Source organism: Chelonia mydas, chromosome 1, assembly GCF_015237465.2.
Source record: "Chelonia mydas isolate rCheMyd1 chromosome 1, rCheMyd1.pri.v2, whole genome shotgun sequence".
Classification (NCBI taxonomy): Eukaryota; Metazoa; Chordata; order Testudines; family Cheloniidae; genus Chelonia; species Chelonia mydas.
Genome location: NC_057849.1, coordinates 140,809,981 through 140,834,168, shown reverse-complemented (window position 1 = coordinate 140,834,168; position 24,188 = coordinate 140,809,981). Strand labels below are relative to the sequence as shown.

Here is a 24,188-nt window from a genome sequence, read left to right as displayed (position 1 = left end):
CCTGCTAATACATCCCAGAATGATGGGGTTTTTTTTGCAACAGCGTTACACTGTTGCCTCATATTTAGATTGTGATCCACTATGACCTCCAGATCCCTTTCCACAGTACTCATTCCTAGGTAGTCATTGCCCATTTTGTGTGTGTGTGCAACTGATTGTTCCGTCCTAAATAGAGTACTTTGCATTTGCCCTTATTGAATTTCATCCTATTTATTTCAGACCATTTCTCCAGTTTGTCCAGATCATTTTGAGTTTTAAGCCTATCCTCCAAAGCACTTGCAACCCCTCCCAGCTTGGTATCGTCTGCAAACTTTATAAGTGTACTCTCTATGCCATTATCTAAATCATTAATGAAGATATTGAACAGAACCGGACCCAGAACTGATCCCTGAGAGACCCCACTCATTAGATCCTTCCAGCATGACTATGAACCACTAATAACTACTAACTACTAACTAATAACCAGTAAATGGTTTTCCAACCAGTTTTGCATTCATCTTATAGTAGCTCAATCTAGGCTGCATTTCCCTAGTTTGTTTATGAGAAGGTCATGCAAGACAGTATCAAAAGCTTTACTAAAGTTAAGATATACCACGTCTACCGCTTCCCCCCTAACCACAAGGCTTGTTACCCTGTCAAAGAAAACTATCAGGTTGGTTTAACACAAATAGTTCTTGACAAATCCATGCTGACTGTTACTTATCGACTTATCTTCTAGATGTTTGCCAATTGATTGCTTAATTATTTGCTCCATTATCTTTCCGGGTACAGAAGTTAAGCTGACTGGTCTGTAATTCCCTGGCTTGTCCTTATTTCCCTTTTTATAGATGGGCACTATATTTGCCCTTTTCTAGTCTTCTGGAATCTCTCCCGTCTTGCATGACTTTTCAAAGAATCACTAATGGCTCAGGTATCTCCTCAGTCAGCTCCTTGAGTATTCTAGGATGCATTTCATCAGCCCCTGCTGACTTAAAAAATACTTAGACAAATTAGATGTCTTCAACTTGTTCTTTCCCTATTTTAGCCTCTTCTGATCCTACCTCATTTTCACTGGTATTCACTATGTGAGTCGTCCAACCACCACCTCCTCCTAGAACCTGGAGTCAGGGGTGGGGAGGATCCTTCCTGACAACCCTTCATGCATATCCATGATCCCATGAGAGCAGACACTTTTTTGAAAAAAAATGTAAGCTCAGATTTTGAGCTATCAAGTGACTCCAAGAACTCAATCTCTGGGCACAGGCTTATGGGGCTTATGCCTTTATCCGGCATTAGTTGAGAATAAAGAACTTGAGAGGAAGGAGTGAAAAAAAACACACTTGCAACCCTTAGAACAGTCTGCACACCTGCAAACATTCAAAACAACACGTCTTCATGTGTTTTTAAAACATCCTTAACTATTTCAGAGCAAAATTTCTTCAAATCAAAGAATATGACCTTAGTTCAGGAATATATACCCATGCAAAGTTTGAAACCAAGCTTAGTTGTTAAAGTATGAAAGATAATTAATAAGAACAGCTGGGAAATTATTTTTATTCCTATTAAGATAATTCAGTGGCCAAATGGATATTTTAAACTTCTTGGCGCACATACACACAAAATCTCTTCCAGTTTCAGGGAATGTATGAGCAGTTTCAGTTCAAAAGGTAACCTGAGAAAGTTATAACCAACTTAACCTGTATTTGGCAATGGAAAAATCTTACCACAACTAAAGAGACAATAGTGGTATCCAGAATGAAGATAATTGTGGTCTGCAGAATTCTTCCCTGGCTGTCTAAAGAGTGAAACATTTAGGAAAACAAGTAGTTGGGGACTGAAATGTTATGATGGGAGCTTGTTCATTTCTCATAAAATGGCTTACAAAACAAAAAAGTTTGATAAACCACTAAATTAGCCCTTCACATGAGAGCATCAAGACAACCACATCTATACAAAACAATGCACAGACAATAATGCAAGAGGGTTTTTTAGGTTCTAGTGTTTCCACTTCTACATTTTTTCTACTAGACAAATTTGTCGTGACAAAAATACATATGTCAATTTTGCAGATGTTTTGGGAGTCAATCATGCACAGGTCAACCTCATCAACCTGGGAAAGTCATACTTGTATTACCCACATTTTTCCTTCTTTATTGTAAAGATGTTCAAGACAACAAGGTAAAGGACTTTTACCAGTGGAACAACATTCTACAGCAAGGAGTCTTAATCACCATGATGGACAGAAGAAAAGTACTACATAATATTCCTAACTGGGAGAAGGAAGAAAGTGGACTTACTAGGCAGCTACATTCCCTATAAAGTGCGTGTCTGGGTGACTGTGCACAAGGAAACAAAGTGCCATGGACCTAAATAGCGCAGCCGTTCAGGAGTGGCTGTGGCTCCACTAATTAGTGCCTCCTGGACCTTGCAGAGGGCGTGGAAGGTGAAGTGGTGAAGGAAATAGCGGGTGGGAGTCAGTGGGGTCAGGTGGGGACTAAGTTTGGGACAAAGTAAGCCGGCAGAGGAGTCCAACTTGGTCTGTTTCAGCCCCAGCTGGGCTGTGGGGGCTGCGAGAGACTGAGTCCCACTCTCAGATCTCCCAGCTCCAGCTGCACTGTGGGGGCTAGGAGGGGAGAGACTTCTGGCTGGAGAATAACTCCGGTAACTGTGGATTATTTGTTTGGATTCCTTTAAAAAAAAAACAAAAAAAAAAACCAAAAAAACAATCTCTTCTCCTCCCCAAAACTGTCATTACAAATCACATTTAGTAACTGTTTTATAATCACAGAAGTGACAATGTATTATTTATGCCTAGCTTTTGCATTGAATGGCATTTCATAATTGCTTAAGTGGTACATAGGTTAATTAATCTAGTTCCTAAAATGAATGCTTAAAATGTTTGGATTTAGCTTTGTCTGGGAACATGTATTACAGCTTTAAAGTTTGATTTGCAGTATCACTCTTCTATTTTCTAACCCAGGGGTCCCCAACGTGGTGCCCACGGGCGCAATGGCGCCCACCAGGGCAGTTGTGTGCGCCCACAGGACACCGCGCTTCCGAAATGCCACCGCCGAGCGCGCCCGATGGAAAACCGCCAGCTGAAATGCCGCCAAGAAGCGTTGCCGTTTCTCGGCAACATTTTGGAGGCAACACTTTGTTCTGCTGCCGCTTCTCGGCGGCATTTCGGCGGCAAGGTATCTGGTGCCCGCCACAGTCTTGTGGGAATAGGAATGTGCTATTCTCACATAAAGGTTGGGGATCACTGTTCTAATCTGTCATGTTCCAGCCTGAGCTCAGGGGCTGCAGCGGCCAGGAGAAATGCCTCTCCCCAAACAATTTCTAAAACTTAATGGAAAGCACCTGGATTCCAGACAAGTGATTTCCATTAAGTTTTAGAATTTGTTTGGGGAGAGGTACGGGAAATCATTAAGGCCAGATCTTTGCTATCTAGTATAGTTCTGGCTCTCCAGAGTACTCCCATTAACTCATAAGTAGCAAGCACTAGGTTTGGTGTTAGGTTCTTTGTAGGATGAAGATCTTATTTGCAAGCTCTTTGAAGCAGGGATCTGTCTGCAAACTCCGAAGCCATGTGTTAAGGTGCTCCATTTACTTAAGGGGCTTGTAAAAACTTAATAAGCCTACTCTGAATTTTTAAGTTGGTGACACACCGTGTGAAACCAGGAAAACTCTGCCTGTTTCTACAGGGCTCTGTTGCATTTGCACAGCTTTGGTTCTAAACACTAATTTAAAATATCCATAACCAACCACTTGATGTTTTACTTCCCTTCATATTTTCAGTGTTGTCATTTCTTTGTTTATGGTTTTGTTTGCTCTCTGTGTTGCTTTATTATTTAATTGTACTATTCTGTGTGTGTGTGAAGTATTAAATTAAGATAGGTTTCAGAGTAACAGCCGTGTTAGTCTGTATTCGCAAAAAGAAAAGGAGTACTTGTGGCACCTTAGAGACTAACCAATTTATTTGAGCATAAGCTTTCGTGAGCTACAGCATCCGATGAAGTGAGCTGTAGCTCACGAAAGCTTATGCTCAAATAAATTGGTTAGTCTCTAAGGTGCCACAAGTACTCCTTTTATTAAATTAAGAGTTGACATCCCACAGAAAAAGTATAAGCCTGAGTGAATGCCTTCTACTCTCCCTTCCAGTATCAGAAAATATTGTATTAATATTTGCAAATAGAGCATGACTATTTCTAGTTGACTCATATTTGTTTAGCATTTTAAAGCTGAGCTATGTGTGCAGATAATATGCGTGCAAGAGGGATAGTTTTGTGGACTACAAAAATCTGTAGCATGCTGGTGTTTCGGCAGATGCTTTTATGCTTTTTTAGAGCAGCTTTCCCTGAAGATGTAGTGGTCTATGATAGTAGGTTATTAAATTGGGCCTCTGGTGCATATTTTTTATGCTTTCACTTAATGGCCATGTTTTTTTTATTTATATAGCTGTTTTCAGTATGCCACATTTTGGTGTGTTTACTAGCTTGAGTAGTTAGAAAGGATGATAAAATACATGTACTCTAAGGGCAGTGTTAATTTTCTTTTTATTTGATTTCATATTAAACATCTTAAGTAGTGTACCTTGTTAATTATCCCTTGTTTTAATATTCTCCTCTTCTTCCATACCTAAGAACTTTTAAAAAATATATATTAAATCTAGGTTGTTTATTTGTACTGGTGCCGCACATCCACACATTACCTCAGTATTGGCGCTGCACGTAACAGAATTCATTCCACACATGGATGGAAAAATCAGAGGGAACATTGCTAGGCAGCCTTTAATGTATAGTCTATAGACAGCTGCTGCTGACGTGTAGTCTACAGGTGGTCTTAACCCACTGTGCTATTAGAGGGAGAATGCAATTGGAATTGTTCTCTCTGATACATAATTTGAAATTTTTTCCTAACAGATATTAGCTTGAGGATGACTTACGAGCCTGGGTGAAAGGTACCTATTCCACCCACTCAATGCAGCGGTCCCCAAAAGCCGTATGTATTTAATTTACACTGCCACATCTCTTCCCTTACACCACACACCCCTCCCTCCAACCTCACTCCTCTTCCCACCCTGCTTTGAGGCAAGGAGAAGAGGAAGGAGGCATGTGAAGGCTGCTGCCGCAAGCTCCAAAACATTAAGGGACTCTCTACCACATAGCTATTCTACTGCACCTGGTTCTGATCCCCAGTGTCCTATCTCCTCCAATAAAAAGAGAAGTGGCTCTGGTTGCTCTCAACACCAGTTCCAGTTGCACTGATTGCCAGCTCTCCCCTTACCCTGAGAAATGCAACAGCTCCTCATCCCAAATTAACTCAATTGCCTTGGCAGGTTTTTGAACCCTGCTCATACATCACTACTTCCTCTAGAGACTGTAGGCATTCAAAATACAACACTTTATTTTGATCACAATTAAATTAGTTTGAAATTTAGTGTCTTTATTGCAGACTACATCACAAAGTACCATCACAAAATACCAGGTTTCAAGAGTCTTGGTTCACACAAAAAATTGGAGATCATATTGTACCCAATAAAAGAATGTATGAATCTCCCCAAATGACAACTACTTCATAAATGGATGAAGAAGGTGGGAGGTAAAGAGAAAAGTCAGGCCCCATAATAGGATTAGAATATCCAGTCTTCAGGACAAAGAGGCTTGCCTTTTTATTTATCTTCCAGTGCCACATATGCCAAGGATGATTAAAAAATGCAAGCAATGCCTCATTCATGCTAGCTGTTTGTGTGCACAAATATTTATTTCCTCTGCACTTATATATTATCCAGCCACCAAGCAAAAAGCTACCGTTTAAACCAAGTTCAGTGAAAGAGTTACAGTTTGATTATAAACAAGATATCAGTGTGAATTAAGAACACACTTCCTATCTAGGAGTTGGGGATTAATATATTATCTTTATTAATTATTTGTATTGCCATAGTGCCTAGGAGTTCCAGTCATAGACCTGTACCCCAATGAGCTAGGCACTGTACGAATATAAACCAAAAGGATGGTCTCAGCCCAAGAGAGATTACAATCTAAGTATAAGATGAGACAATAGATGGATACAGACAGATTGACAGGGGAGTACAAGGAAACAATAAGGTAATACTGATCAGCATGATAGGTAGAGGTCTCAGCATATCAGCAGCCTAACTGTTGTCAAGTTTTTTGTAGGCATCACGGAAAAGGAGAGCTAAGGAGGGATATGAAGAAAGAGAATACATTAGATTTGCAGATGTTTAGAGGGAGCTTCTCTCAAGCATGAAGTGCAGTATGGGAGAAAGCACAAAAGTACTTGTTTGAAAATTTAAGAAGTGGGAGATGGAGGCTGGCATCCAGGGCTAAGACGCAAGAGCTGACCTTTCAATAGCACATGAGAGAAAAGTAAGGTGGGGATAAATTGTGAATGGCCTTAAAAGTGAAGTCAAGTAGCTTATGTTCGATGGAATAAGGGGAGAGATAGTGGAGGGATGCAGAGACAGGGATGACATGGTGAAAGTGATGTGCTAGGAAAATGATCTTTGCAGCAGCTAAATGCACATGAGCACAGCATGATTGCATTTGTCAAAGGCAGAGAGAAGTAATCGAGACACAAGATGATGAGAACTTAGATTAGAGTTTGGCAGTGTAGATGGATAGGAAGGGCTGTATCTCAAAGATATTATGCAGAAAGAATATGCAAGATTTAGACATAGCCTGGATAGGAGGTCCTAGAGAGGGGTCCAAGTTGAAAATGATCTCCAGGTTATGGGCATGAACGACAGGCAGGATGGTGATGGTGTCCACAATGACAGAAAAAGGAGGTGGGGGGGTTGGAGGGGAGGATTACGAGTTCCATTTTAGCCATGCTGAGCTTGAATTGATGGCTAGACATCCATGTGGAGATGTCAAAGTTTGGTCTGTACAGGAAAGAAGACTGGAGTACAGAGGTAGATCTGTGTCTTTGTCACAGAATTTATGTTGACAGGTGAGATTAGTCAGAGATAAGGTTTAGAGGGAAGAGAGAAGGTGACCAAGACACAGATCTGAGGAAACTTAAGAGAAAGTTGGAGAGGGGGATGAAGATGATCCTCTGAAGGACTTGTTACAGAAGTCATCAGAGAGGCAGAACCACCAGGAGAGGAAAGAGTCATGGAAGCCATGGGAGGATGAAATTTTATTAAGAAAACATGGGCTGACTGCGTCAACAGTAGTTAACAGGTCAAGGACAATGAGGATGGAGTACAGATTCTCAGATTTGGTTAGAACAGTGCTACTCAAAGTGGTCGTCTGTGGACCGGTGCCGGTCCGCGAGCCATCGGCTGCCAGTCTGCGCACACACTGGGAAAAAAAATTGCTGGTCCCCCACATCAGATAGCTTGAGAAGCACTGGGTTAGAACACAGAGACTTTGGCTAAAGTGATTTCAGTGAAGCAGAAGGGGTGGGAGTCAGATTAGACACACACTAGAATAGAACTGGAATAGAGGAATTCCAAACAGTGATTGTAAACAGAGCATTCCTGATCTTAAAGATGAAAATGATTAGGTGGATGGGTTGGTAACTGGGAGGGAAGTGGGTTTAAGGGTGTTTTTTTTTAAAATGGGAGAGAATTAAGCATTCTTGTATTTTGTAGGGAAGAGCCAGAGGAGACTGACAAATTAAGGAAAAGAGTAAGCAAGGGGATGAGAATGGGGAAAGGAGAGATCAGGAAATGGGATGGGGTCAGTGGGGCACAAGGAGGGATTACACCAGGAGCAGCAGATGAGAAACTTCTGTGTTTGTGATGAGAGGTGGAGAAAAATTGTAAGAGGGAAAGGGAAGAGGGATCGTGTTGTGTTTTGTCAATTTACTCTTGGAAGAAACTGGCAAGAGACCCTGTGCAGAGAGAAAGGAAGAGGGTAGGGGGTTGAGGAGTGAGTTAAAGTTGGCAAAAAGGCAGTTGGGCTTGTGGACATGGGATTCAATAAGTTGGAAAAGCAGAATTGGTTACCTAGGAAGATGGCAAAAGTGGAGAAGGAGAGAATAAATTCATCGTGGAGGAAGTCAGATTGGTCGTGCGATTTCTGCTAGAGATGCTCCACAACACAAGCAGAGGATGGGAGGAAGCAGATGTTGGGAGTAAGACCCAATCCTTCCTACTCCCAGAGCTCCCATCTTTGGTTCTTAAAATCGTATAGAGCAAGCCTCAGCTTCAGTCCAAGTTCCATTCTGCTTTCTTATGGCTGTTCTATTCCACTCAGAAAGAGTGCCCCATCAGAGGATAATACTTCATTAGTCATGGGTAAGGCTGTATTTTAGTCACAGGTATTTTTAGTAAAAGTCATGGACAGGTCAAGGGCAGTAAACAAAAATTCATGGCCTGTGACCGGTCCATGACTTTTACTGTATACCTCTAACTAAAACTTGGGCGGTGGGCCGCAGGTGCTTGGGGGCTGGTCTAGGAGCACTGCGGGTGGAGGCCGGCGGCCGGGACCTTCACTGGTGCTGGGAGGACGGGCAGCAGCGTGCAGCCACCAACTCTTGCTGGTGGCCGCTCTGAAAATTTTTCCTAAAATACTTAATTTTAGGAAAAACAAATAAATATGAACATACACATGTCCGAATCATTGTAATTTACTTACGTAGGGTTTTTTTTTTTTTGCACATTCAATAAAAATAATGTACAGTGGTCTCTATTCTTTACTGGACCTGAACAGAATAGAAACACAAATAAGGTGTTTTGCACGTTCTTGTATTCTTTGTTGTTTCTTTTGCTTCTTTGGTCGCTTTTTATAAAAGACTTACTAGCTGTTAAGTCTGCTGCTATGAAACCTGATACTTGTATGTTAATATCACTTTTCACAGCCTCCCAGCTAGCTACTAAATCTGCTGTAAAAAGTGATATTAACAAACATACAAATATCACTTTTCACAGATTTACTCAGCCCCGGCAAGCGCAGAGACAAATTAAGCCCTGGATGGGGAGGTTTAGATATTAGCATGAGTAACAGGCCAAAAGCATGTGACCTTTCTTATGATTTCCTTCTTTTGGGGGGGATTGTTTGTGTTAAACTTGTAGTGACTCTTGAAATACCAGTATTATATTATTTAAGTTAGGGATGAGGTCATAGAACTACAGGAAATATGGTTTATTAGGTAACTGGTGCAGTAAATATTTGGTTTGTTTAGGTTATTATAAAGAAATGCTTAGCTCTCTAGTTAGGAAGAAATATGGTAAAATGAGATAAGAAAGCCTTGAAGAAAGAGGCCCAGTCATTAATCTTGTCTTGATCAGGGTAAAGAATACAACTTCATCTGGCCTTAGCTAAGGTTCAATTACCAGCAGTGACATCAGTTGTTTGTTACAGTGAAGGAAAAACCCAAGGTTTCTTATGTTTTTTTTGTCAGAACGTTCCTTAACACCCCCCCCTTGAGTCACACCACAATGGGAAGGTACCTCCCCCACCTGATCCTGTTGTAAATATTTTGCCCAGTGCTTGTAACTGTAATGTTGCAAGGATATGGAATATAGGCATGTATATGCTTAGATTTGCATTTTGGATGTAAGCAACAAGTGGCCTTTGGACTAATAAAGGAATGCTTGTGTGGAAACTGAGTCATGATAGACCTTAAAAACTTATTAGGAAAATTATTTCCAACATACTTGGTGCTTTCAAAGGGACAATTTCACATAGCTGAAAACAAAGATGACCTTTCAGCTGGGAGGAAGAATTTTAGTTAGAGAAATGTGAAAGATAATTAGGAATGTTTAAGAATACTTTATTAGATACCCAAAAAGCCACAATTGGGGAAGAAGGTCAAAAAACCGATCTGATTTAGAGGGGAAGCGAAGGCAGCTATAAAACATAAAAAAAATTAACAAATGGAAAAGAGAGGAAGCTGACAGTAATAAAGATAAGTCAGAAGCTAGGAAATGTGGAAAATTGATAAGGGAAGCAAAGGGACAAAAGGGAACAACTATGGCCAGCAGAGTTAAGGACAATATGAAGGAGTTTTTTAAATGTATATCAGATACAAAAAAGAATCTTAACAATGGTATTGGTCCACTACTAGAGGGAAATGGAAGAATTATCAATAGTAATACAGAAAAGGCAAAAGTGTTCAATAAACATTTATGTTCTGTATTTTGGAAAAAAGTAGATAATGTAGTCATCTCATATGATAACACTCTTCCCATTCCACTGGTATATCAGGAGATTGTTAAACATCAGCTATCAAAGTTAGACATTTTTAAATAAGCAGGTCCAGATAACGTACACCCAAGAGTTCTAAAAGAGCTGGCTAAGGAGCTTGCTGAACCATTCATGATGATTTTCAGTAAGTCTTGGCACACTGGAGAAGTTCCAAAACACTGGAAGAAAGCTATGTTACGACAATTTTTAAAAAAGGTAAATGGGATGACCCAGGTAATTATAGGCCTGTCAGTCCGACATCAATCTCAGGCAAGATAATGAAACGCCTGATACAGGACTTGATTAATAATATAATGAATGCCTATCAACATGGGTTTATGGAAAGCAGATCCTGCCAAACTATCTTTTTTATGAGATTATAAATTTGGTTGATAAAGGTAATAGTGTTGCTGTAATATACTTAAACTTCTGTAACGCGTTTGACTTCGTACAGCATGACATTTTGATTAAAAAACTAGAACAAGTTAACATGGCACACACTAAATGGATTAAGAACTGGCTAATTGATAGATCTCAAAAATTAACTGTAAATAAGAATCATCACGGAACGGGTGTGTTTCTAGAAGGGTCCCACATGGATTAATTCTTTGCCCTACTCTATTAACATTTTTATCAATGACCTAGAATCATCACTGATAAAGTCTGCAGATGACACAAAAATTGGGAGGATTGATAAACAATGAAAAGAAGAGGTATTGATATAGAGCAATCTGGACCGTTTTGTAAGCTGGGCACAAGCAAACAACTCATGTTTTAATATGACAATGTAAATGTATACATCTAAGAACAAAGAACATAGGCTATATTTACAGTATGGGGACTCTATACTTGGAAGCAGTGATTCTAAAAAGGTTTGAGGGTTGTAGTGGATAAGCAGCTGAACATGAGCTCCCAGTGTAATGCTGTGGCCAAAAGAGCTAATGCAATCCTTGGATGTACAAATACAGGAATCTCAAGTAGGAGTAGAGAGGGTACTGTACCTCTAAACTTGGCATTTCTGCTGGAACACTGTGTCCAGTTCTGTTATCCACAAATCAAGAAAGATGTTGAAAAATTGGACAGGGTTCAGAAAGGAGACCCAAGAACGATTAGAGGATTAGAAAACCTACCTTGTAGTGACAGACTCAGGGGGCTCCGTCTATTGAATGTACCGAAGAGAAGATGAAGGGGTTTTTATACTCTGAAAGTACCTAAATGGGGAACACATATTTAATAATGGGCTCTTCAGTCTAACAGACAAAGGTATAACATGATCCAATGGCTGGAAATTGAAGCTAAACAAATTCAACCTGGAAATAAGGCATACATTTGTAAGTGAGAGTAATTAACCACTGGAACAGTTTACCAAGGGTCATGGTGGATTCTCTATAACTAAAGCTGCAAATCATTAACGGATGTCACAGCTTCCATGCATTTCCATGACCTCCGTGAATTTTTCTGCAGCAGGTGCGGCTGACCCCAGGGCCATACCAGCAGTGAGGAAGCCCCAGAACCAGCCGCACTGGCCACTGCTCTGGCAGCCCCAGGCAGCTGGTCCCCGGCGCTGCCCTGGACCAGTGGTCCGGGACCAGCAGCAGTGTCCTGGGCCAGCCCCGCGCCCAGAGTGGCTGCAGGGCCCGGGCCAGCCCCCCCAGCAGAGGTGTGGGGCCCTGCGCTGCCCCCCGCCAGGAGCAGCAGTCTTCAGGAGCGCTCGTCTCCCAGCAGGTAAGATTCAGTCACAGGTATTTTTAGTAAAAGTCATGGACAGGTCACAGGGCCGTGACCAACTTTTACTAAAAATACCCATGACTAAAATGTAGCCTTATCTATAACTGACCATTTTTAAATAAAGAATGCATGTTTTTCTAAAAGATGTTCTCTGTATTGTTTTGGGGAGGTTCTGTAGCTTGTGTTATATAGGAGGTCACACTAGATGATCACAATGATCACTTCTGGCCTTGAATCTATGAATATTACTTTTCTGTGACAAAAAGAAAAGGAGTACTTGTGGCACCTTAGGGACTAACCAATTTATTTGAGCATAAGCTTTCGTGAGCTACAGCTCACTTCATCGGATGCATACTGTGGAAAGTGTAGAAGATCTTTTTATACACACAAACCATGAAAAAATACCTCCCCCCATCCCACTCTCCTGCTGGTAATAGCTTATCTAAAATGATCACTCACCTTACAATGTGTATGATAATCAAGGTGGGCCATTTCCAGCACAAATCCAGGGTTTAACAAGAACGTCGGGGGAGGGGGGGGGGGGTAAGGAAAAAACAAGGGGAGACAGGCTACCTTGCATAATGACTTAGCCACTCCCAGTCTCTATTCAAGCCCAAATTAATAGTATCCAATTTGCAAATGAATTCCAATTCAGCAGTTTCTCGCTGGAGTCTGGATTTGAAGTTTTTTTGCTTTAAGATAGCGACCCTCATGTCTGTGATTGCGTGACCAGAGAGACTGAAGTGTTCTCCGACTGGTTTATGAATGTTATAATTCTTGACATCTGATTTGTGTCCATTTATTCTTTTACGTAGAGACTGTCCAGTTTGACCAATGTACATGGCAGAGGGGCATTGCTGGCACATGATGGCATATATCACATTGGTGGATGTGCAGGTGAACGAGCCTCTGATAGCGTGGCTGATGTTCCATCCCCTGAATAGATATGTGGGCACAGTTGGCAACGGGCTTTGTTGCAAGGATAGGGTCCTGGCTTAGTGGTTCTGTTGTGTGGTATGTGGTTGCTGGTGAGTATTTGCTTCAGGTTGGGGGGCTGTCTGTAGGCAAGGACTGGCCTGTCTCCCAAGATTTGTGAGAGTGTTGGGTCATCCTTCAGGATAGGTTGTAGATCCTTAATAATGCGTTGGAGGGGTTTTAGTTGGGGGCTGAAGGTGACGGTTAGTGGCGTTCTGTTATTTTCTTTGTTAGGCCTGTCCTGTAGTAGGTGACTTCTGGGAACTCTTCTGGCTCTGTCAATCTCTTTCTTCACTTCTGCAGGTGGGTACAGAATGCTTGATAGAGATCTTGTAGGTGTTTGTCTCTGTCTGAGGGGTTGGAGCAAATGCAGTTGTATCGCAGAGCTTGGCTGTAGACAATGGATCGTGTGGTGTGGTCAGGGTGAAAGCTGGAGGCATGTAGGTAGGAATAGCGGTCAGTAGGTTTCCGGTATAGGGTGGTGTTTATGTGACCATCGTTTATTAGCACTGTAGTGTCCAGGAAGTGGATCTCTTGTGTGGACTGGACCAGGCTGAGGTTGATGGTGGGATGAAAATTGTTGAAATCATGGTGGAATTCCTCAAGGGCTTTTTTTCCATGGGTCCAGATGATGAAGATGTCATCAATATAGCGCAAGTAGAGTAGGGGCGTTAGGGGACGAGAGCTGAGGAAGCGTTGTTCTAACTCACCCATAAAAATGTTGGCATACTGTGGGGCCATGCGGGTACCCATAGCAGTGCCGCTGATTTGAAGGTATACATTGTCCCCAAATGTAAAATAGCTATGGGTAAGGACAAAGTCACAAAGTTCAGCCACCAGGTTAGCCGTGACATTATCGGGGATAGTGTTCTTGACGGCTTGTAGTCCATCTTTGTGTGGAATGTTGGTGTAGAGGGCTTCTACAACCATAGTGGCCAGGATGGTGTTTTCAGGACGATCACCGATGGATTGTAGTTTCCTCAGGAAGTCAGTGGTGTCTCGAAGGTAGCTGGGAGTGCTGGTAGCGTAGGGCCTGAGGAGGGAGTCTACATAGTCAAACAATCCTGCTGTCAGGGTGCCAATGCCTGAGATGATGGGGCGCCCAGGATTTCCAGGTTTATGGATCTTGGGTAGTAGATAGAATATCCCAGGTCAGGGTTCCAGGGGTGTGTCTGTGCGGATTTGATCTTGTGCTTTTTCAGGGAGTTTCTTGAGCAAATGCTGTAGTTTCTTTTGGTAACTCTCAGTGGGATTAGAGGGTAATGGCTTGTAGAAAGTGGTGTTGGAGAGCTGCCGAGCAGCCTCTTGTTCATATTCCGACCTATTCATGATGACAACAGCACCTCCTTTGTCGGCCTTTTTGATTATGATGTCAGAGTTGTTTCTGATGCTGTGGATGGCATTGTGTTCCGCACGGCTGAGGTTGTGGGGCAAGTGATGCTGCTTTTTCCACAATTTCAGCCCGTGCACATCGGCGGAAGCACTCTATGTAGAAGTCCAGTCTGCTGTCTCGACCTTCAGGAGGAGTCCACCTAGAATCCTTCTTTTTGTAGTGTTGGTAGGGAGGCCTCTGTGGATTAGTATGTTGTTCAGAGGTATGTTGGAAATATTCCTTGAGCCGGAGACATCGAAAATAGGATTCTAGGTCACCACAGAACTGTATCATGTTCATGGGGGTGGAGGGGCAGAAGGAGAGGCCCCGAGATAGGACAGCTGCTTCTGCTGGGCTAAGAGCATAGTTGGATAGGTTAACAATATTGCTGTGTGGGTTGAGGGAACCGTTGCTGTGGCCGTGGCATGTAGTAGTTTAGAAAGTTTAGTGTCCTTTTTCTTTTGTAGAGAAGCAAAGTGTGTTTTGTAAATGGCTTGTCTAGTTTTAGTAAAGTCCAGCCACGAGGAAGTTTGTGTGGAAGGTTGTTTTTTTATGAGAGTATCCATTTTTGAGAGCTCATTCTTTATCTTTCCCCTGTTTGCTGTAGAGGATGTTGATCAGCAATTGCTGTAATTGCCACAGAAATGGAAAGGGAAGGAGGTCCATAAGACCCTCTCATATTAAGACATGGACATCTCATCTATTAAGACATTTGAAGAAGTCTGAAAATCCAACCCCCAAGGCGTTATATCTTAACGGACTGCTACAAATCTACAGTCTGCCTTCCCATTCATTGCTAGCTCTTCTGCACATTACAAACATAGGTTCTGATTCATGGATGTCTTGTTCCCAGAACCACAACACTACACACATTGCTAACTTCAAAATCAAATAATTAAGGCTATGGCTTCACTAGAGAGCTGACAGTGGCCCAGCTGCATCGCTGCAGCTGGGCCACTGTCAGCTCTCTAGTGTAACCACTCTAAGCCAACAGGAGAGAGCTCTCCCATCAGCTTAATTACTCCAGCCCCCGCGAGCGGTGGTAGCTATGTTGGTGGAAGAAGCTCTCCCACCAACATAGCACAGTCCACGCCAGCACTTAAGCTGCCATAAGTTATGTCGCTTAAGGGGTTGGCTAATTCATACCCCTGAGTGATATAATTTATGTCAACAAGCTGTAGTGTAGCCATAGCCTTTAGTCATAGGACATTAATTATTTGGATGAGTTCCTTCCCACCCCCCCCAATCCAAGTAGTGGCTATTTGATATTTGAATTTTTATGTATTGTAATTTTAAAAAGGAGGGGAAAGTCTCATCCCTACTTTTTAAGCTACATTTAAATTTAACCTTATTACTGCAGAATCCATCTCACAAATGTGTTAATGCTGAACTATAGCCCTAATGAAGGAAAAATTAGGGTAAATGGCCAACCCAGTTCTATTGCTAGCCTAATAGCTCCAAAACACTTAAATTATGGGTTTCAGATAACTCAATCTATTTTTCTAGACTGAGCTCTACAATAGCCATGATTGTATTTAAAATTTGGGAAGTTACTATGTGAGCCATTCAAAAAAAAAAAAGTTAAGGCCTGAAGTAGGAAAAAAGGGGCACCTCTTTGGATGAATGTTGTTTAAGGAAAAACATCTAAGTGCATGGATTGATTTAAATGAAAGCCCAAAACTACTTTTGGGATGAATTTAGGGTATAGTTTGAGTATAAGGTTGTCTCTGTAGAAAACTGTTCCAGTCACAAGGGTTTGTAATTCATCCATTCTGTGTACTGAAGTGATTGTCACAAGGAAAGCAGTCTTCACAGACTGGAGAATTAACAAACGAGAAGCTAAAGGATTAAATGGAGGACCCATCCAAGTGAGGGGAGATTTCCAATGCTAGAAGGAATGCCCTAATAAATCCTCTAAAAAACTTAATCACTGAAGGCGGAGAGAACACTGTATAACCTTGAATACTAATAGCTGCACATCACACTATTAACTATTTACAATAAAAGTTACTAAAAGAGTAAAAAGGAGCACAAGTGCAAGTGACAGCTAGCTGGCTCCACAGGAGACAAGGAGGAACTGAGGGTTGGTTGGTCACTCAGCCCCCTTTATACTCTCAATTGAGGGGTCCCCACAAGGGCATGAAGAGCACACATGGATAGTGCTGGCTAAAGTGTTGTGATCGCCAGCACACTGGGTTCATGCACACCAGAAGTGGAACACAACAGTGAACTTGTCTGCACTTACAGAGCTGCAGTGGCACTTAGCGAGGATGCTACCTACACTGACAAGAGCTTCTATCCTTAAACTGCATCATAGGTACTCCACCTCCTGGAGAGGCAGTAGCTATGTCAACAAGAGAAGCCTTCCCACTGATATAGCTGTCTACATTGGGAGTTAGGTCGATATAACTGCATTGCTCAGCGGAGTGTACACCCCTGAGCAACACAGTTATGCCAACACAAGTTTATAGAGTAGACCCAGGCAATGACAAGCACTCAAAGAAGAACATTTAAAAAAAAAAAACACTGGTGAGAATACATTTAACACTTGCAAAATTCACAAAGGGATAAAGGACAGCTTCAGGTTAAAAATTGTTATTTTGACCAAAAAGTTATGTTATACTTTAGAAAGGGTAGTACTTTCAAAGTCTATATTTTTGCATGCAGTGTTGTTGTAGCTGCGTTGGTCCCAGGATATTAGGGTATCTCTTAACTGGCAATGTTAAAGCTCTGTGGCTGCGTAGTCGCAGCACCAGCACTGGAAGAAAGCTCTCCCAATGCTGTAAAAAAAACCACCCCCAGGAGTGGAGTCACTCCCAGCACTGTAGCACTATCTACACTGCCACTTTACAGTGCTGAAACTTGCAGCCCGGGGGGGGGGGGGGGGGGGGTGGTTCACACCCCTGAGCGAGAAAGTTGCAGCGTGTAAAGTGGCAGTGTAGACAAGGCCTTAGAGAGACAAGGTGGGTGAGGTACAAATGAACTCTCACAGGAAAATGATAAAAGATAAAAACACCACATCAGTGGTGGGTAAACACTTTTCACATAGCAATCACTGCATCTGACCTACAAGTCTTCATCCTCAAAGGAAATCTGCACAACACTTTCAAAAGACCAGCCTGGGAGCTTAAATTTATAACTTTGCTAGATACTAAAAATCATGGACTGAATAGAAACAAAAAGAAAAGGAGTACTAGTGGCACCTTAGAGACTAACCAGTGGATTTATGGCTTATTACAATCTGTAACCCACTCACAACCTCCTCCCCAACTGCTCCCCCACCCTTTCTTCCCTACGACTAGACAGGTGTTAATGGGCCACTTACCACACATTTCAAGGGACCATTCAAGGTGAACTACTTATACTGAACAATCTGTTTCACCTTGTATTTGAGAGACAAGGTGAGTGAGGTAATATCTTCTATAGGACCAACTACTGTTGGTAAGAAAGACAAGCTTTCCAATCTTACACAGAGCTCTTCTTCAGGTCACTTTGTATTTAGCAACAACACCCAGACTATATAGGGCTTGGCTACACTTGCAGATGTAGACCGCTGGGACTTAAACCAGCCTTCAGAGTCTGCAGCAGAGAAAACACTGCTGTGTGTTTACACTGTCAGCTGCAAGCACACTGGCGTGGCCACATTAGCAGCTCTTGCAACGCCACAGAGAGCAGTGCATTGTGGTAGCCATCCCAGTGTGCAAGTGGCTGCAGTGTGCTTTTCAAATGGGCGGGGGGGTTGTGTGTATGTGGGGGGAGAGACCGTGTGTTTTGGGGGGCAGAAAGTGTGTCAGCATGCTGTCCTGTAAGTTCAGAAAGCAACAGACCCCCGCCTCACACACACACACACAAACAGCAGCAGCATTCCACAGTAATGGTTTGCTTTGTCCTGGAGCAGATAAGCATGCTAGCGATCAGAAACAGAGCTTTGAAAGGGGATATCCGTATACCTGCAGCCAAGTTCGGGCTTGTCTACATTTACATTTTATAGCACTCTAAAGCTTGTTGGCTCAGGGGGGTGAAAAATAACCCCCCTGAGCGCAGCAAGTCTGAGCACTTTAAAGCGCTAGTGTAGCCATGCTCCCAGCACTCGGAGCCATGCTCCCAGCACTAGGAGCTAATCCCCTCGTGGAGGTGGATTACCAGGAGCGCTGGGAGAGCTCTCACCCAGCGCTCATGAGCGACCACACTCACACTTCAAAGCGCTGCCGTTCCCACGAAAGCACTTTGAAGTTTCTAGTGTAGCCATGCCCTTCAAAACAATGACAAGAGTGGCCACTTGACTTCAGGGCATTATGGGATGTTTCCGGAGGCCAAACAGCACAGTAATGCAACACACTGTCCACACTGACTCCCAGGGGTTTCAGCTGGGGCGCAGCAAGCTTTATGCCTCTCGTGGAGGTGGATTACCAGGAGCGCTTCAGCTGCAGAGTCCAGGCGCTCTAAGTGCCTTGCCAATGTGGACACGTCAGGAGTCAGGGCACCCGGGGCCGATTTAATGCGCCCTAACTTGCAAATGTAGCCAAGCCCTATGTCTACACAACGGCAGCTGCACCGCTGTAGCACTTCTGGTGAAGATGCTCTGAGGCAGGGGTGGCCAACCTGAGCCTGAGAAGGAACAGAATTTACCAATGTACATTGCCAAAGAGCCACAGTAATAAGTCAGCAGCCCCCCCATTAGCTCCCCACCCCCCTCCCAGCGCCTACCGGCAGTCCTACCGGTCAGTGCCTCTCCCTCCCTCTCTGCACCTCCTGATCAGCTGTTTCGTGGTGTGCAGGAGGCTCTGGAGAGGAGGGTGGATGGCATGGCAGGCTTAGGGGAGGAGGTGGGAAGGGATGAAGTGGGGGCAGGGCCTGTGGCAGTGCCAGGGTTGAGCAGTGACCACCCCCTGGCACATTGGAAAGTTGGCGCCTGTAGCTCCAGTCCCGGAGTCGGTGCCTATACAAGGAGCCGCATATTAACTTCTGAAGAGCTGCATGTGGCTCCGGAGCCACAGGCTGGTCAACCTGCATCTGAGAAGGAACCAGAATTTAACAATGTGCATTGCCAAAGAGCCACAGTAACACATCAGCAGCCCCGCCCCCCGTCAGCTCCCTCCCTGCCCCCAGTGTCTCTCATCCGCCAACAGCACCGCCGATCAGCACCTGACCCTCTATCCCTGCACCTCCTGCCCGCCGCCATCAGCTGTTCTGTGGCATGCAGGAGGCTCAGGGGAGGGAGGAGGAGGAGCAAGGGCACGGCAGACTCAAGGGAAGGGACGGAGGCGTTGGAGGAAGGAGTGGAGTGTGGCTGGGGCCTGAGGCAGAGCCAGAGGTTGAGCAGTGAGCACCCTGTAGCACATTGGAAAGTTGGCGCCTGTAGCTCCAGCCCCAGAGTTGGCGCCTACGCAAGGAGCTGCATATTAACCTCTGAAGAGCCCCATGTGGCTCCGGAGCTACAGGTTGGCCACCCCTGCTCTAAGGCTATATCTACATTAGCCCTTTTGTCAGTATAACTTATGTCACTCAGCGGTGTGAAAAAACACCCCTCAGAGCAACGTAAGTTACACCTACAGAAGCGCCGGTGTGGACAGCGCTATGTTGACAGGAGATGCTCGCTTGCCTATATAGCTACCACCGCTCGACAGGAAGACTCTCCCGTTGGCATAGAGCAGCTACACAAGCGATCTTACAGCAGCACAGCTGCATCAGTATAGCTGTGTTGCTGTAAAATCGCTAGTGTAGACATGGCCTAAGCTGACAGGAAAGAGCTCTCCCTTCCAGGACTTTGGAGCGGAGCCCACGGAGCAGCGGAGCTGCAGGTTTTTGCCTGGAGCTGGAGCAGAGCCGGAGCACAGCTCCAAAGCCCTGCTCCCTTCGGCTTAATACATCCTACCTTCAAGAGAGGCACTAGCTATGTCGGCGGGAGAAGTTCTCCCACCGACATAGTGCTGTCCACACTGGTGCTTGGATCAGTATAATTTACATCAGTCAGGGGTGTGGATTATTCAAACTCTGCTCCGAGTGACATATGTTATGCCAAAGTAATCTGTAGCGTAGACATAGCCTGAGTTAGTTTCCCAGACCTGAAGAAGAGCTCTGCGTAAGCTCGAAAGCTTTTTTGTCTCACCAACAGAAGCTGGTCCAATAAAAGATATTTTGCACTCACACAGGCTAACAATGAAAACTGACTGGTCAGTCTGACTTTCTGGGTTGTCCGCAGAGGGGAATCAGGGAAAGATCTAAAAGTAGTAGCTGAAGAACATTGTATTGGAACAATACCTTATTGTTTGGGTTGCAAACACACAATATCGAAATATTTAAGTTCCAACAAAACATTATTGATTTTAGGTTGTTTCATTCTGTTCCCAACCCCATTTACACAGACCTAATTCTGGGGTTATTATGGATACCTGACAGTTTCCCTTCAAATAATTAATATTTCTGTCACAGGAAATTTCAACTGCGAATAGAGATATAGCAGGGGCTATTTTAAAGATAAACAGCAAAAAAAAAATTATTTTGTGCTTTATTTTACTTATTTACTGTGTATAAAGAACTAAAACATTTTTCCTCATCCTCCCCCTTTTTTTTTTTTAATATTGGAAATCAAGCCTAGAAAATGCCTGAAAGACTATAATTACTTGGGGAACATCAGAACAGCCAAGGGAGTGAAAGTTGTCTAAGAGGCGAAGGAATTTTAAATGAGACTATTTAAAACTATCTTTTTCTACATAACTTCAATCATGAATAAATGTTTTGGAAAAAGGAAGCCTTTGCTAAGGATTCAATACCTTCAACGAACATACTGAAGGCCCCAGAAGTCCATCATCAAAAGCAAGGAAGAACAAACTCAACATTCCTGATATATCTAATACAAACAGCAAACAGAGAAAACTCCTTTCAAATGATCTTTATTGAACAAAATGAAGACGTTTAAGAGCACAAGCCCAATTTTAAAAAATTCTTTGCAGATCATCTTTAAGTTAAGCAGAGATCTTTTTAAAGCAGTACCAAGAGGAACGAAAGCCCACTACCCTACACACTGAGTTAGAGTCAAAGGCACAACTCCACTCACAGGTCTCAAGGAATTGAAGAGAAGAGGATATTTGCTACCAACCACCTGCACAGACATAAGGCTTGTCCTCACCGCAGCGTTAGCATGAGACACAACTCAAGTGTGACCCTCACCCAATTCTTGTTCACACACACAAATCTCCAGCTCAGTTTAAGTGGTGCTTTAAATCCAAGCTAGCTGGCCACTCAGGGAGCATGGGTTAAAAAACACTCAAGTGCTGCTGCTGATGCTTGAGTCAGTAAGGCAATGAGGATGCAGCACTCTGTGCAGATAATACAGTCACTCTGTACAGCCTGCCATGTGATTGCTCTCACTTGAGCTAGGCTAACTCCCGAGGAGCGAACTGGAGCGCAGGTAGCTCGAGAGAGCACTGCAGTGAAGACAGCCCATACAGTCACAGAAAAAGTAGCCCCCATCTCTTCCCTGTCTCATGTAGGACATCTCCTCGCAGCCAGTTTCTCTGTCCCCCTGACCCCCTCCAGCTCTCAAGGTTCCTCAGCTGCAGTAACAACAGTAACCCCCAGCCAGGCCTCTGCAACCCTCCTCCGCCGGGTATTTCGGCGACTCCTAGCTCCGGCCACAGCCGCAGAGGCGCCGCTCGGAGGCCAAGCCGGGGCGTGCAGCTGTCGGGGCCGGTTCCGGGGAGCACCCGGAACAACCCAGGAGAAGTTTTCCAGGCGAGGGAGGCGCAGGAGAGCGGCCGTTGCCACGGGGGACGCAGGAGCCCGCGTGGCAAGGAGGCGGCGGCGGCGCTGGCGCCTCCAACCTGGGCGGGCGGCGCTCCCTGCCCAGCGGAGGCGAGAGGCAGAGGGGCCTGCTCACCCACAGCGGGGCTGGGCGCATCGCCGCCCCGTGGCGAGGCACGTGCCCGACACGCATCACCCCGCTCAGCCCCCCCCCACCCCACCAGCCAGGCGGTGCCGGTGCCACCCCCCCCAACCGGGCGGCTGCGCATCCCCCCCCCCCCGAGAGACCGAGCAGCCCGGGGGGGTCCCGCTGCGAGGGCAGCTGGGGCTGACACCCCCGCGGGGGGGGCAGGGGGGCGCCACTCACCGAAGTCCAGGAACTGCTTGATGGAGAGCGGCGAGGGGGAGAAGCGCGAGTAGTGCTCGATCTGCTTGGGGATGGGGCTCTTCAGCAGCGCCCCGCACAGCCGCATGGCGCGCCGCTCCCCGGGCCCGCCTGCGCGGCTCGGCCGGGCTAGTGAGCGCGGGCCGGGGCACAGCCGCCCCCCGTCATGCCGGGCAGCCGCGAGGCCGGCTCCGTCTGTCACCGGCAGCCAACGGGGGCCGGCGGCTGAGAGGGAGGGAGGGAGCTCCCCGCCCGGCGACAGCACCTGACGCGCGCGCGCACCCCGGCAGCCGCTCGCACGCAGCCCCGCCCGCTGCTGGGCGCGTGCGCCAACTGCCCCTGGCCGCGGGCCCGGGCTGGCGAGTGTTCGGGTCTGGGGGAGTGAGGTTGGCAGGAGAGGGGTGTAACAGCGAGGCAGACGGGGGAGAGGCTGTCTCTCACACACACACACACACACACAGAGCAACATCCTCCATGTCCCTCCTGTCGCAGGGGGAGAGAATGAGACTGTCACACACACACACAGCAACATCCATGTCTTTCCTGGCATGGGGGAGAGACTATCACACATACACACACACACACAGCAACATCCTCCATGTCCCTCCTGGCACGGGGAGAGACTGTCACACACACAAACAGCAACATCCTCCATGTCCCTCCTGGCACGGGGAGAGACTGTCACACACACACACACATACACACAAACAGCAACATCCTCCATGTCCCTCCTGGCACGGGGAGAGACTGTCACACACACACACATACAGCAACATCCTCCATGTCCCTCCTGGCACAGGGGGAGAGACTGTCACACACACACACACACAAACAGCAACATCCTCCATGTCCCTCCTGGCACAGGGGAAAGACTGTCACACACACAAACAGCAACATCGTCCATGTCCTTCCTGGCATAGGGGGGAGAGACTGTCACACACACACACATACAGCAACATCCTCCATGTCCCTCCTGGCACAGGGGGAGAGACTGTCACACACACACACACACAAACAGCAACATCCTCCATGTCCCTCCTGGCACAGGGGAAAGACTGTCACACACACAAACAGCAACATCGTCCATGTCCTTCCTGGCATAGGGGGGAGAGACTGTCTCACACACACACACACACACACACACAAACAGCAATATCTTCCATGTCGCTCCTGGCACCGGGAGAGACTGTCACACACACGCAGAGCAACTACCTGCATGTTCCTCCTTACACAGAGGGAGAGACTGTCACATGCCCCCTTCCTTCCTGCCCCCACAGAAGAGAAAACACTGTCACAGGCCCAGCAACCACTCTCACGTCCACAGGAGGGGAACCACTGAATGAAAAGACACCCAGCAAAACTCTCTTCTCTCCCTCCCTCCATCACACAGGAGAACAGCCTGTAGCACACCCTTCGCCCCCACACAGGGAAATAGGTAACATGTTCACTGCAAAAAAAAAAAAAAGTGTATTTTTACATAAAGATGTTGAATGGTGTAAAATCCCAGTGGAGACAAAGCATTGATAGTTTTATCTAAGGTAGCCTGGTGGCGGTGTAGGTTCACCTCAACTAGCTACATTCAGGTAAAAACTACTTGTGATTTATCTCCATTGATCTTGTTTCTGGAGTTAAAAGAAAAGGAGTACTTGTGGCACCTTAGAGACTAACCAATTTATTTGAGCATGAGCTTTCGTGAGCTACAGCTCACTTCATCGGATGCATACTGTGGAAACTGCAGAAGACATTATCCGATGAAGTGAGCTGTAGCTCACGAAAGCTCATGTTCAAATAAATTGGTTAGTCTCTAAGGTGCCACAAGTACTCCTTTTCTTTTTGCGAATACAGACTA

At 45.1% G+C, this 24,188-nt stretch overlaps 1 protein-coding gene across 3 annotated transcripts in view; it reads right to left on the bottom strand.

Annotated features, from left to right (window-relative positions):
• PDK3 (pyruvate dehydrogenase kinase 3) overlaps window positions 1-22,648 on the bottom strand; it is a 101,117-nt gene extending 78,469 nt beyond the window's left edge. The window contains exon 1 of one of the 3 annotated variants that reach the window (XM_037901894.2): window positions 22,322-22,648. In XM_037901894.2, the coding sequence (XP_037757822.1) occupies window positions 22,322-22,427 (106 nt within the window). In that variant the 5' untranslated portion in view covers window positions 22,428-22,648. Of the gene's footprint in view, window positions 1-21,582; window positions 21,758-22,321 lie in introns of those variants that run through there. The other 2 variants (XM_043537993.1, XM_043537994.1) reach the window with 2 other exon arrangements.
• Between the last annotated feature and the right edge of the window lie 1,540 nt (window positions 22,649-24,188).